The 13,804-nt window shown below is 37.0% G+C and overlaps 1 protein-coding gene across 3 annotated transcripts; it reads right to left on the reverse strand.

Moving 5' to 3' along the window:
• Positions 1–2,687: 2,687 nt before the first annotated feature.
• On the reverse strand, positions 2,688–11,244 carry LOC122400471. Of its 3 annotated transcripts, none has more exons than XR_006259351.1 (4): positions 10,689–11,244; positions 7,772–8,051; positions 4,908–5,212; positions 2,688–3,349 (listed from the first exon to the last, which is right to left on the reverse strand). XR_006259351.1 is itself a non-coding variant. In XM_043401961.1 (4 exons), exons 2-4 carry the CDS (start codon positions 10,853–10,855, stop codon positions 4,967–4,969), a joined length of 693 nt encoding a protein of 230 aa, XP_043257896.1. In that variant the 5' UTR covers positions 10,856–10,864; positions 10,970–11,244; the 3' UTR covers positions 4,271–4,966. The 3 variants fall into 3 exon arrangements, 2 of the variants coding, with proteins under 2 accessions (XP_043257896.1, XP_043257895.1); XM_043401961.1 differs by lacking the exon at positions 2,688–3,349 and having other exon boundaries at positions 4,271–5,212; positions 10,689–10,864; positions 10,970–11,244; XM_043401960.1 differs by lacking the exon at positions 2,688–3,349 and having other exon boundaries at positions 4,271–5,212.
• Positions 11,245–13,804: the final 2,560 nt, after the last annotated feature.

Consider the following 13,804-nt stretch of genomic DNA (forward strand, 5'->3'; position numbering starts at 1 on the left):
AAATATAAAAAAATGTAAGAATACTGTAGAATTTTTGCAATGGAGAATTATTGAAAGAAAATGAGGTAATTATTTAGAAAAGGCCGGGTCTCACCGATTTCGATGATTTTTGAATATGTTGTAGAAATCAACATTTTGAGCAACTTTTTCCTATACATATAACCGCCGCTCGGCCTTAGTTTCCGAGATTTTTCTTCAAAAAGATCGCTACTACTACAATGAATTCTGTCTATATGTACATATCTGTGGCTCTGTATTGCATCAGTCCATGATCGTTGCTTTTTTCTCTTATTTGTATTAGTCGGCATGACAACCGACGACAAATAATGTATAATGTGTCGAGCTAAATCTAGTTCTGCATTGTTGTCAAAGGTTCGAATATTCTGAAGTATGGAACTCGCCAAATACATTATGTAGACTATTTAGGTGAATTCTTCTTCCGTCGACAATATCATGCTAATGATCTAATAATTAAATTTGTCGAAATAATGGCTGAAATCTTTCCCACTTCTGATAATATCAATAAAGAAAATTGAAATAGAAAATGAATGCGTGGCCGCCGTTAGGCGGCCGGCTACACAAATCGAGTTTTTAAGCACAGCTGTTATACGCATTCATTGCCGGCCGCCTCGATGTATCTATAGAAACAATAAACAATCGGCGAGTCGTATACATACTGCAGATTTTTTGTCAACAATCGGCGAGTCGTATATATATAACAGGCACGTAAGTGTAGATAGAATTCATTGTAGTAACAGCGATATTTATGATATTATATGGTACAACTTTGGAACCAAGTAAGGCATTGTGTTGAAATTTGGTTTATATGTATTTATGGACATTGAAGAACACATATTTACAATACAAAATAAAAATTTATTTCTCATAATTTTCTATGGTATGGTAAATTCTGAAACAATTCCCAATATACATAGCAGGTTGATTTATACATGTTTCACAATAAAATGTTGTTTGACGTCTTTCTCCTGGTGTTTTCCTGTCGGAACAAATAATGCAGTCCCGGTTTCTTTGGCCTACATTTGGAATATGTAGCTTATTATTCATTCTATTGTCCGACAAAGAACGTTAATTTATTTAGATTATAACGAAGATAGCAATAGGAATGGTTCGACTTTGAATGAAGTTTCGATTTTACGTTTATCGTTTTTTACGTTTACGTTTTATGTTCTTTATGTTAAATAATTTTAGTAAACATTAAATAATATAGTTTATATAGTTACGTTTATTGTCCACGTGTTTGAATCCGACCATACGCCTCTGACCATCCTCGACAATCCTTCCACTTCCAGCGTAAAAACGGCTGATATATTTCTCATTTTAATAGAATATTTCCCATTTTAATAGGAAAGTACAGGAAAACATGTGTTTCTTAAAAAATTGCGGTGAAATCAGATCATTCTCCTTAATCACTAATAAACTTTCATGTCCCCTCAGAGGGGACAACCGAGTGCAAAGGGTTAAAATATGTTCATAAAATATTATCGTTTTAAAACGTTTATTTCCGTAAAAACAAATTTTTGTAATTTTTTCTTCATTATGGTATATTGCTTATACATTGTATATGCCTACACAGGTCGGAAAGTCAAAAATGCCTAGGCAGTCGAGAATCTCGGCTCGAGAATATGCGAGATCGAATTTCAGCTGTGTTGAGAGCAAGAAGGATAGACTGACATTCGCCGCCTTTCTCGAATCTACGAAGCTATACGAAACGCCAGAACTCATATACAAGGTGGTTGGCATTAGTGTGTGTGAGTGGTGGGGCAGTTCCCTTTGGGCACGGGTCTGCCGTCTGATAATACTCCACTGTCTTTTCCAATCCCTCCCATAATCAACTCACATGTATTTACGTACACACTCAGCTGGCTGCCCATCAATCCTAATTCAGTGCCTAGTTTCTCAACTAACCGCCATCCATGAGAAGGGGCCGTTAAAATCAGCTCCGAATTTTCAGGTCGGTATGGCAGTCAGATTCGGCCGCGAAAGTCCATAAGGTGAAAGGTCTATTCATATATCTCGTCTGTGCTTACACCTTGTGGACCAATCTGACTGTGTTACCGACCTGAAAATTCGGAGGTTATTTTATCGATTACTTCTCATGGATACCTACAAAAAAGTATTAAACAACATTACCGTAGAGCGTCAAACAAATTTCTTAAAAATTAAAAACAAATGTTTAAGAAAAATCGATATGTGATAGGTGGAGAAATTTTTCGGCGAAATTAAAAAGTCTCAAATCATTTTGAAAAAATTGTTTTTGGTTGTGGGGATCAATTACAATAATTGTTGGTGAATATACATACCCCCGAAATTCGTTATCGAAAATATAATGAATGGCCAGAAACGTTCCTTCGAAAATGCGTAAGTTTAAAAAATCATAACTTCTGAAGAAATGGAAGGGTTTTAATATTTCAAAAGGCAAACGACGCGTATTTTGGTAAAGAATATTTAGAAATTCTAAGAATGTTCAAAAAGTTGTTTCTTAACCCCGTAAAGTGAGAAAAATCCCTTAAAAATGCTCCAATTTTTTAACGACCATAACTCCTACAATAGTGAACAAAACAGTATTAAACAACATTAATTAATTAAAAATCTCTTTCTTTCATACGTATTTTATTTAATCTCGTGGAAGGTTTCAGGAGACAACTACAATTATGCAGACGGTTCATTATTTAAGAAATACATTCCATACAAATGTGTGCATTCATATAAAATATGACGAGTGGTGCTTGTATTTCGAAATGAAATGACCAAAATAATAAATGCAACGCTAGTTAACAACGTATGGAAGTGTAGTAAATCGAGTATCGGAAATTTGTATTATTCATTCACACAGACGTCGTATTATTAATGTTTTTTATCAAATGTCAAGTCGAATTCATTGAAGTTCAGAACTCTGAGTTACGCCGAGTATTATTTCCAGTCACACGAATGAAAAATAAAACAAAGTTAGTGATTTAAAAACAGTTAACAATTCTTAATCATATGTTTAATTATCATTTATATTTATAAGAAAAGGTAGATAAGTACTCCGTTAGTATTTACTAGACCTTCTTTCGCATTTTTGAAACACTTGAAAATATAAATGATGTTCAAATACATGAGGGAATGTTACAAAGTAAATGCGTGCGGGAGCACGTATGCTGTGTGTGTGCGTGAGGAGGACAGTGGACGATCGTCCTGCTCGTCCACGACGGGTCAGTTGCTAAGGTGGAATCGAAGAAATAGCACGCATTAAAGCCGTCGGATCACCTATTATACTTTCATTAAATATTATTCTTCATTTAAGTAGTTAGTTAACCGTCTTTTCGGCACCTCTCCCTACCACATCCTACATACATGCAAAATCACACAATACGTTTGATGAAAGTACACATTTCTTGTTCATCACCCAGTAAAAATTTCTCAAAGTAAAGAAACGATCATGCGCCAAGAGTTAATATATTCTTATGTATAACAAACTGCTTTATCGTCAATCGTTCAACCGTTCACTGGTTTTTCTTTAATTAATATCGGTTTAAAGTGTACGAGTCTGAAGAAATGTGGAAAACTTATGAAATCCTAGCGACAATGATTCTCTTCCTGAATATTGTGTATAAAAAGGCGGTACAAATGCGTATAAATAATGGTATTATCAAAGCTTTGAGGGAAGCACATCACCAATCTGTGAGCATCTTTCAACATTGCCAATTAAGATAATTTCTACAGACAATTGTTGTAAATTATTTAAATTAATATAGTATAATTATAAATGCAATTTATAGTGGTCTTCAATTTAAATAAAAAATACTATAATGAAAGTCATTGGCCTTTTTTTGTTGTACTACACACTTACTACTTAATTATTTATATGTTTTAACCCAACGCTGATAAACTCTTGTTATACATCGATAAAAATTGAGTAATTTAAAATATAAATAAATACACCACACGATGTGTTGTGTCTTCATGTTACTTCGGTCAGATTAAATTCAATTGATTGTTCAAAGTCGTATTCCTTCCCTTCGAACCACTCTAGGACACGATTTCTATTTTTACACAATGGAAGCTTTTTTCTCTGAGAGAAATGGAAGAGATGTAGTCGAACAATATGCCGCAGTTAAGTAGATATAGGGCCAGTGACCTTTATGAATTGATTTTAACCTGACAATAGTATCTTTGTTTAACATAATAGAATTGAATGTTAGTAAAAAGATTTTTAAACATAGAAAGAGGATAATTTATGCAAATTTAAAAACTACAGTTTCCATTCTACAAGCAATTTTTCATTTAAGTATCTTCAATATTTACTTTCATATTTAAATTAATTAAATTAATTAATATAATCTTAACTATCGAATCAGGGAAACGATTAAGTGTCAACACTCAGACTAGTTTCTAAATAGTATTATTAAATAAACGTTCGACTTATAAGATTCGAAGACGTTTAACGCGTAAAATATTCAGCCTCTCGGAAGGAACAATTTTTCTAATCTATAAGTATTTAACTTTCATCGGTATTAATTTACACGGGAAAATTTTATTTTCTCAATCTGTGCCTCTTTCCATTCACGGTGTTGTTATAATAATTATAATAATATAATTGATAACTGGAAGAATAGAACATTTCGAAAGTCTAAAAAATGGAAGTACGAACTTTTACATCGATCCACTCGCAAGCAAACGAGATTCCGTAGTGGTACAAACATCGTAGACAAATTAATAACTAGTTTAACGATGAAATTGGCCACTTTCTGTAATTTATGCCCCAACATTCACCCGTGAATCTTGATTTTAGAAAGAAAATTTCCCAGTAAAAATATGGATGCCGAAATATTATGGTTAACAGTACGAGTAAACGTAGCATGGGAGCATGATCCCTGTTTAGTAGTCCCAGAGGATAATTTTACCTGTCAACGGGTTATGATTAATTTTCTATCGCGAATCCTCGCTGCATCGAAACCGAGTACTACGCGCCGAGTTCTTGAGGCTCGGTGCAATCGGTGGGCTTCACCTCGAGCCACCAGTCGTTAGGGTAGTGATACTTCTGCAGTTCGATACCCTCTCTGGGTACAGGCATTAATCGACCGCCAAATTGTTTCGCTGGTAACGGAGGAATCACCAATTGCGGTGGGAAGCATTGCAAACTAGGGGAGAACTCGCAATCCGGAGGCAGTACTCTTCTTGTCCAACCCACTCTCCTCACCATTTGCGTCTAGAAAAAGAAAGGAATAATAAAAACATTAACGGGGTATTCTTATCTAGAATTTAAAAAAATCAATTTTTTTTTATTACACTTTCTTAAAATATACGTATGTTGTTGAAAATATACAGTGTTGGGCCACCCTTGGAAAAAATTTTAATGGGAGATTCTAGAGGCCAAAATAAGACGAAAATCAAGAATACCAATTTGTTGATCGAGGCTTCGTTAAAAAGTTATTAACGTTTAAAGTTCAGCCTGCAGAACGGCAATCTGCGAACAGCTGCGTACGCGTGATAGTCATTCTCACTCAGAAAACTGTAAGGCTGTCGATACGTCACCAACAGAGTTTCTCATGCTCAGTGAGAACCACTATCGCGCGCACGCAGCTGTACGCAGATTACCTATCTACAGGCGCAACTTTAAAAGTTAATAACTTTTTAACGAAGCCTCAATCAACAAATTGGTATTCTTGATTTTCATCTTATTTTGGCCTATAGAATCCCCCATTAAAATTTTTCCCAGGGGTGGCCGAACACCCTGTGTATGCAACGGAATTTGTTTTAATTCGTACAGAACTTTCAGCGGATGTGTCATTATCGCATAAACCACGGGTTTTTAAAAAATGTTTATCTTTCATACTTTTTAAACGTGTTATAAATTTACAAAAACCAAAAAAACAGTATTTTAACTTCAAAGTGCCGTCATTTTTGTAATCATCAAGATTTTTAATTTCTAATGGTTCACGCCATAGTTATATTCATATAAAACAAGATGCTGTAGCGGCTAGCTCGCACAACAAAAGAAACATTTGGCGTGCAAATGCTAGCATGGTTTACAACAAGCAAAGTCGAAAAGGCCACTTTTGAGAAAGCCGTTTCTTACGCGTTTTATTACCCGGTATGTTTTTCGTCGAAGGTTTCCAACGGCCTCAGTGGCATATTGCACATGTTATAAACCATGGATTTCCGAAGGGCTGCAACGCCAGGTCAAGCGACCCTCGACGGGTGACATCACCAGGCCTGGACCTGGTTGAAATTCCGCTGCATTGCCAAACTTCCGTCGACAAAGTTATCCCCACCGAGTCACATCGCCTTTCCTAAAAAGCGCGTCAAGGGCGCAAGGAGTAGGCGGTGACTTCTGAATTGCAAGATGCTTAATTGGTCAACTTCGACGCATCGGTTGAACCAATTAGGCAACTGCAAAAAGTGTCAAGGGAAAAAGTGATTTTGTACGGAAGTCAGTCTTCGCCACGACGCCCAGTCAACAACACCTTCATAATAAAGAGTACAAGGCGAACTTTGTGATTTCATTGAATACCCATTCATATCCTCACACGCAACCACCTCAATGCCATTTTGTTTATTTGTTTCAGATTAAAGGAATGGTTGGTATCATGCACACCAGGAAGACACTTTTTCTTTACGATACTTTTTTTAACCAGACACAGTTCATGTAATTGTTATTATTTTTTGTTTACAAAAATAATTTGTATACTTTAAATGTTAGTAAATACGTGTGTCACTACGGATACACAATAGGTTTCATAGTTTCTTCTTAAAAAAATCCCGAAGAAAGCTGAAAATATCATATTCTAGACAAGAATACCCTCTTAAGTAGGCAGGCTGATCGAGAAATAAATACTCATTCCAATTTGTTTCACAGTTTAATGAATAGAGAATCATTTTTCGTCTAATAAAATTCGTATTGTTCGCCGCTTTATTGCCAGAAGTCGTGCCAAGGAGCAACTTTCCGTGCCCCGATTATGACGTACGTAAAACACGCGTCGTAAATCGCACGAAATATTCGCGACTACTCGCCGAATTTATAACACGTAACGGATGATGCTGCGACGTTAAATTTACGAGCTTTATAGTCCCGCGAAACGTTACAGCATCGCTATTCTTGCAGAAACAAGTCGTTTGCAAATAATACAGCACGTAGCAGTCGTTAAGCAATTTCATGTGTTCGCACGTTTCGAGAATAACTATTATGTTCCACTTTCAAGAACGTTCAGTTTGTATAAAACGTGTATATAATACTGTACAGGAATAGCTTCTGTTAAAAATATGTTGTAACTATTGAATATATTATGGAACAAAGAAAGTTAGATTTTTCTGCCTCTACTTTTTTAGACATCACTTTAACTCGGTTTTAAGAAATTAAATTGTGCATCTGCCGCCAGAGGGCTACACTCTCAACGGTTCTCTCGCAAGTACTCAATCGACCATCTATTCTTACCTATACACTCCTCGATTGACTATTAAATGTCCTAGTATCTAAGCTTCCACTAATAGTAAGCGACCACAATACTTAACCTGTGTTATTAAGTGCTATTATTACTGTTATAAAATATTACTTCATCAATTTGCATCAAATATTCTAAATAGAGAACAGAGAATAGTATGATGGCTCGGTGATAAAGCAGATTTTGAATTTATCCAGAATAGGCAGATCAAAATTCTAAAAATGTCTATGTATATCGGTTTAAATGCCCTAAAAATTGTATATATAAAATTGTAAACAAAGTTAGAATTTTAATTAGATAGATACAAACGTTAAAAGTAAACTTACCACAGCATCTTCCTCGAAAACGACTACCTCCACCTTGGGCGCATCTTCACCGACCTCGTGCTCCTGTATACGGTACACCCCGGCGGCGTGTAAGTACGTGGCACTTAGGCCAACTTCGCGAAACGCTTTCGTGATCAGGACATCGTCGCGTAGCGTGTCCACTAGACAGAGTTCGATCTTACGCGCCCAGGGCAGCGCACGACCGATCCGAACTTGACCCCAAAGTCCACCGAGGCACAGAAAGTGCACGATACCCAATTTGGCCAACACCAGGTGAGCTCTAGAAAGATCACACGAAAGCAAACGAACGCTTCAGCTAGAATTTCATCAATTGAAGTTCTTATAAATATGTAGAAACAATATTGAAGGTTGTTACAAGCAAATTAGAAGATCAGCAACCTAAGTGGTAGATTGCAATTATGTTGAATTTGACATAGGCGTGATTAGCGTGATAAACGTTGGTTATAGACTTTAACACCAAACCTACCGGCACTTCATGTATATCCATTCCTACCATGACCGGTCAAATGATCAGCCTTTTTTTTTCTCTTTTACGAGGTAACATACTTCTAATTTTTGCATTACGTATATAGAAAGTTGTGTTTTGATGTTTCTTCGTAAGATATCCTTCTTTTTTATGTTAGAAAATTATTTTATTTTCATCGGATCGAAGATAAAACGACCTTGAAAACGAATTTTGTTCCAAGTCGATACCCTAGTTAGTTCTAGAGAAAACAACTATTTGAGAAATAGTGCTGGCTAGTAGTTACGCAAACATCCTGTATTTAAATTGTGGCGTCGCCTCCCATGCTCGCCACCAGAGGGGTGGCGCTCTCACAAGCGCTCGACCGACCCCTCCGTTGCTATATATACACTCCTCGAACGACTTCCCAATATCCCAGTCGTCTAAGGCAGGGCCTGCTAGAAAGCCTTACTCGTGAGTCCACTAGCAGGCCCGGATGAAACGCGCCCCTCTCCTTTCCTTTTCTGTCCTCCTACGAAATTCTCCCGAGTTCCTAACCGCAGCGAAACAGCGCCACAAAATTCATTTTCAATTAAATAAATAATTTATAATCCAATTTTATCGCACACCAGTCGTGTGATCAATAGGATTTGCTGAAACTTCATTGAGTAGGTAGCGTCAAAGTAAATGTGAGAATAAACATAGAAGACAGGAAAAATTATAGTAGGTGATATTATCATTAGATAGAGGATGAAATGCTCTTTAAAACGAGCGTTCGGGGTAGTCAATAGCTTTATTAGTTCCGAAGATATAGCGATTTTAGCTTCAAGTCGATGCGGTGGCTAGTCTCAGAGATACATATGTATAAGGGTACGAGGGTTTGTTACGTTCATTGAGATCAATGAACTCACGCGCGTGAAAATAGTAAACAGCGCGTAGTAAATTCTTGGAAATACTACGCCGAAACTGGGTCACGACATTCGCGTACGCGAGGTAGATCAGCACCACGCACGTGCGACAAGGAGGTCCGACTCCGCTAGACGAAGACAGAGATAGTCGAATTAAAAAAATTACCTTTTACGTAAATTACGAATCTCCGAAACGGTAAGTCGGATCGACAAAAATCAAAAACCATTTTAAAGGGGAGGCTTAGCCGCTTCTAACAATGCCTCAATAGTTAATAAAATACTTATAGTTTTGGAACTGCACCCGTCTAAAGTTTAACTATTTTTAATACGCGTTTTAGTCTGTTCTAAAACAGTGGATACTGAATATTCTCTCCTTTCGTCTTTGCTATACATATATTTACTATTTACATCAGAAGAAAAATGATTGTAATTGAGCCTCGCAACTAAAACTAATTTTTCAGAACGATTTGAAATTTTTTTGTTCATCGAAAAATTTAGGAACCTACGCCCCTTGTCAATTTTTCTTAAAAATTTGTTTTTCATTTTTAATAAATTTGTTTGAAGCTCTACGGAAATGTTGTGCAATACTTTTTTGTAGGTACTCCATAAGCTCTACTTCCCTCCAAAATTTCATTGAAATATATTTACTATTGTAAGAGTTATGGTCGTTTGGCAATTGGACAATTTTTATGTAGTTTTTCTCACTTTACGGGGCCAAGGAACAACTTTTTCAATATTGTTAAAATGTCTACATATACTTCATTAAAATACGCGTTATTTGCCTTTTCAAACATTAAAATCCTTCAATCTGTTCAGAAGTTATGACGTTTGAAAGATACGCACAAAATATTGCAGTGACATTTCTGGCCTGACATTATATTTTCAGTAAGGAATTTTTTTTCTCGAATATGGTTAGGATTTCGAGGGTATGTCTATTGACAAAAAATGATTGTAATTGATCCCTGCAATCGAAAATAATTTTTCCAGACTGATTTGAGACTTTTCAATTTCGCCGAAAAATTTAGGCACCTACCCTCTGTCGATTTTTTTTTTAAATTCGTTTTTGATTTTTAGTAATTTTGTTTGATGCCTTATAGAAAAATTGTGTAATACTTTTTTGTAGGTAACCATGAGCTCTATTTCAGAAATAAAGTTCAATGAAATACATTCACTATTGTAGGAGTTATGGTCGTTTGAGAATTGTGTTTTTTAATCCCTTCCATAGTCAACTCACATGTATTTACCCACAGTTTACAGCTGCCTGCCCATCAATACTAATTCAGTGAATAGTTTCTCAATTGACCGCCATCCATGAGAAGAGACCGCTAAAATCACCTCCGAATTTTCAGGTCGGTATGGCAGTCAGATTGGGCCGCGAAAGCCCATAAGGTGAAAGCACAGACCAGGTATACGAGTAGACCTTTCACCACAGACGAGGTATATGAATAGACCTTTCACCTCGTCTGTGCTATTACGATAAAGTTATCGACCACAGTGCATTTCGATATGAACTTATCAACAGCCAGTAATTAGGAACTATATGGACCTGTAGGCAAGCTCGTGCAGTTTCTCTGTAAATTCTTCGGGGACGCTGCAGGGTTGCGTAGGCGCCTCTTGCCGACTGAGGCTGTACCAGAACAGCACTACCATGAGGAAGAACGCCGCCAACGCTCGTAGCGGAGTAATATGAAATCGTCTCCGGAGAAATCTCATTCTGGTAACCTTGAACACAAAGGACCGTCGTCGTCAGACCGAACGTCCCATCTCGTTTCGGGAATCATTGGCTTGAACCTAAAGCGCGGAACTCGTTCACCGAAACGAACGTACTGTTCATCCACGAGCAACAGCTGAGCAAACCCTCGAGCGAACGGAGCCACAAGGATCCTCGTACGCAGTGTTACGCATCGTGACGTCTCGTCATTGCGTAATTTCGCGGAACACCAGAAACGAAAGCACCGCGACGCCGCGTGGCCGTGCAATGACGCGTGCAGTCGCGACGCGAGACGGACGCATGACCCACGTGTCCACCAGGTTCGACCCGAATTCACGTTCTCGCGACACCGTTTTTTTTCTCACCCTCGTTGCGCACCACCGTTACCAAGTATTAGCGATTCCACCGTCACTAGCCCCCGTTCCCAGCGCCCTTTTACGCCAATGTCTCATAGAACCGGCAACGTCGCAACCAATCGATGGCTCTACCTTATCGACGGACGTCACTCGATTGGTGGCGCCGCTCCTGGAGTGACCAGACACCATCGCATTCCCTCGCGCCTCGAATTTCGTAAGTAGAGTACGAAAATAAATGCACCGACGTTACGTCCCGTTTTCTTTCATGGGAGAAGAGAAGTTTATCATTTTGATAGCCGATTCACCCTGGAATCTTAGTTAACCGACGTGTGAAAGGGAAAACTCGCCAACGACTTTTGCGGCATTGTGGTTCGCGCGTGACTTCTAGAAATAATTTTTCGCTTTTTTTAAGAGGTTTCGTGTGTATTTGTTATTTCATTAAATTTCTTTCGAAATGGTTTTCGTTTACTTGAGAAGAATAATGCTTTCTGAGAAATTGATCCAATTTTGATCCATTATATGTGTGACAATGTCGGCTCGAATCCTTAATTTGTATAGATTATCTTGTATAAATACTGAGGACATATTTGGACAAGCCTTGATAATATAATTACAATGATTTTTCGTACCAAAAATGATAAAGTTGCAACGTCAGTCGCATCGAGTTTCTGTATAATCTATATAGCTGTATTGGGTCTGTGCAGAAGTTTTGATGGGTTTTTAAATAAATGAAAAGATTATTATTAGTGCTGGTTTCCACGACAGGTAATCCGCCTACCCTTGTATACCTGACGAGGCTTCAAAATCATCGAGTAGGGATAATGGAAAGGGGATTTTGGGACTAAACTGAGATGAAACGTTGCCGTACAAACACAGTTCCAATATCCGTCGTGTTGGTGACACTGCTCTAAATTACTTTCTGGTGCTTCGTAAAATTATTAATCGTGAGTGTAATTGTTCTGAGTATAGAATAAATTTAGGTTCATTAGAAATGTGTTATCGTCTAATCGCTAACATTATATTAATTCATTTAATTAATTTGTATTTTCTGTTTATATTACTGTTTCGTTCTGTTTCTTCAATTTCTAGAATGCAACGTAATTGTAGAAATTGAAGAATTATACATTAAAAAACTTCGTTGCTTCGTTCTGAAAAAAAATAGTTTCAGACTAATTTGATCGTGAAAAGTAAAATTTTCATTAAAAAATTTGAAAAGCTCGATCAATTGGAGAATTACGCTTGCAAGGAATTTAGGGGAATGAAGGAGTATCAGGGACGATATGAGCGCGGTGTATTCGATATAAAAATATTTTTAAATAGAATGTAACTTACGTGGAATGTCAGAGATTCCTGACAAGTCCCTAGAATAGGTGATTCTGTAATTACTCTGGACAGCGTAGAGTTTTTGTATCTCGAAGCTTCTGAGAGTCATTTGGGGTCAAGTATGCCTGAACGCAACAGTGGAGTTAATACGTAACGTTGACGGAAGGATACTTTCGCGTGGAATACCAGCCAGATCAAGCAGAACGAAGGGAAATTTCATTCATAGTCGGGTCGAAATAAGAAGCAGAGGCAGAAGCTATTAAACACGGATGTGCCGAATAGGTGACACGTTACGTGCGCGCAATTCCTGCGCGCGGAAATACCGTTAGAAACATAACCGTCGATTTAATGGGACATTTGCCCCTCTGAAGAGCAAATGCGCTATCCGTCGCAAAGAAGCCATGCATTCTTCTGCGCACAATATGGTCGAGATCTTCCTGGCGCTGTTTTCTATACGTGCTCGTGCAGGAATTAAAATTCTTTTACTTTTAACGATCGTTCTTTAGTATATTATAATGCTTTTAAAATTCTATTTTCATTATTATACCTACTAAGTATTTGCTTAGATTAATCGAAATTTCTTATTAAAGGTCTCATCCCTTCTGTGATAGAAAATTCCAGAAAATAGATTTGAAACAGATTGAATAATTCGTTTATTGTTAACAATATTAGAAACAGTTTAAGGTAAGACTTACTTGATTTGAAAGGGTACACAATATGGTGACAATAATTTTGTAATGGGTGGACATGTAAGGGACACATGAAGGTCAAACCTATTTTCTTAAATGGAATAGTATATTTTCCACTCCAGAATCTCATTGTATATAAGAAAAAGAAGTACCTTTTATTTGAAGAATTCTTTTAAAGAGGCCTAGTTTTTAGCATATCGCTTACACTCACTCTGTTAACAAAGATATTCAAAATGACGTCTTAGAACATAGATACATGACTTAAAACGTACAAACAAAAATACATTTTGTCATTGAGGCATAAATAAGAGTAAATGACTATGTATTGTTCATTAACTACTGAAAATACTGCTCCAAAATAGTATAGATTGCTCTCAATCAATAAGTTCGTGTTTAAAGTACGTATTAATTTAATTTATGATTGAATATAATATACGTCATTGATATACAAATTACAATTTTAAAATAAATTTTGAAAATTAGTCGAAACGTTGCACCGATTATGTATCGATTCACCGACAAATGCAACATGGCTGGCACATAAAGTCTCTGAAACTTTTGTGCAAGAATTAAGTATCAGATG

The sequence above is a fragment of the Colletes gigas genome, unplaced genomic scaffold (genome assembly GCF_013123115.1).
Source record: "Colletes gigas isolate AHSC1104 unplaced genomic scaffold, ASM1312311v1 Colletes_gigas_Sc00018, whole genome shotgun sequence".
Classification (NCBI taxonomy): Eukaryota; Metazoa; Arthropoda; class Insecta; order Hymenoptera; family Colletidae; genus Colletes; species Colletes gigas.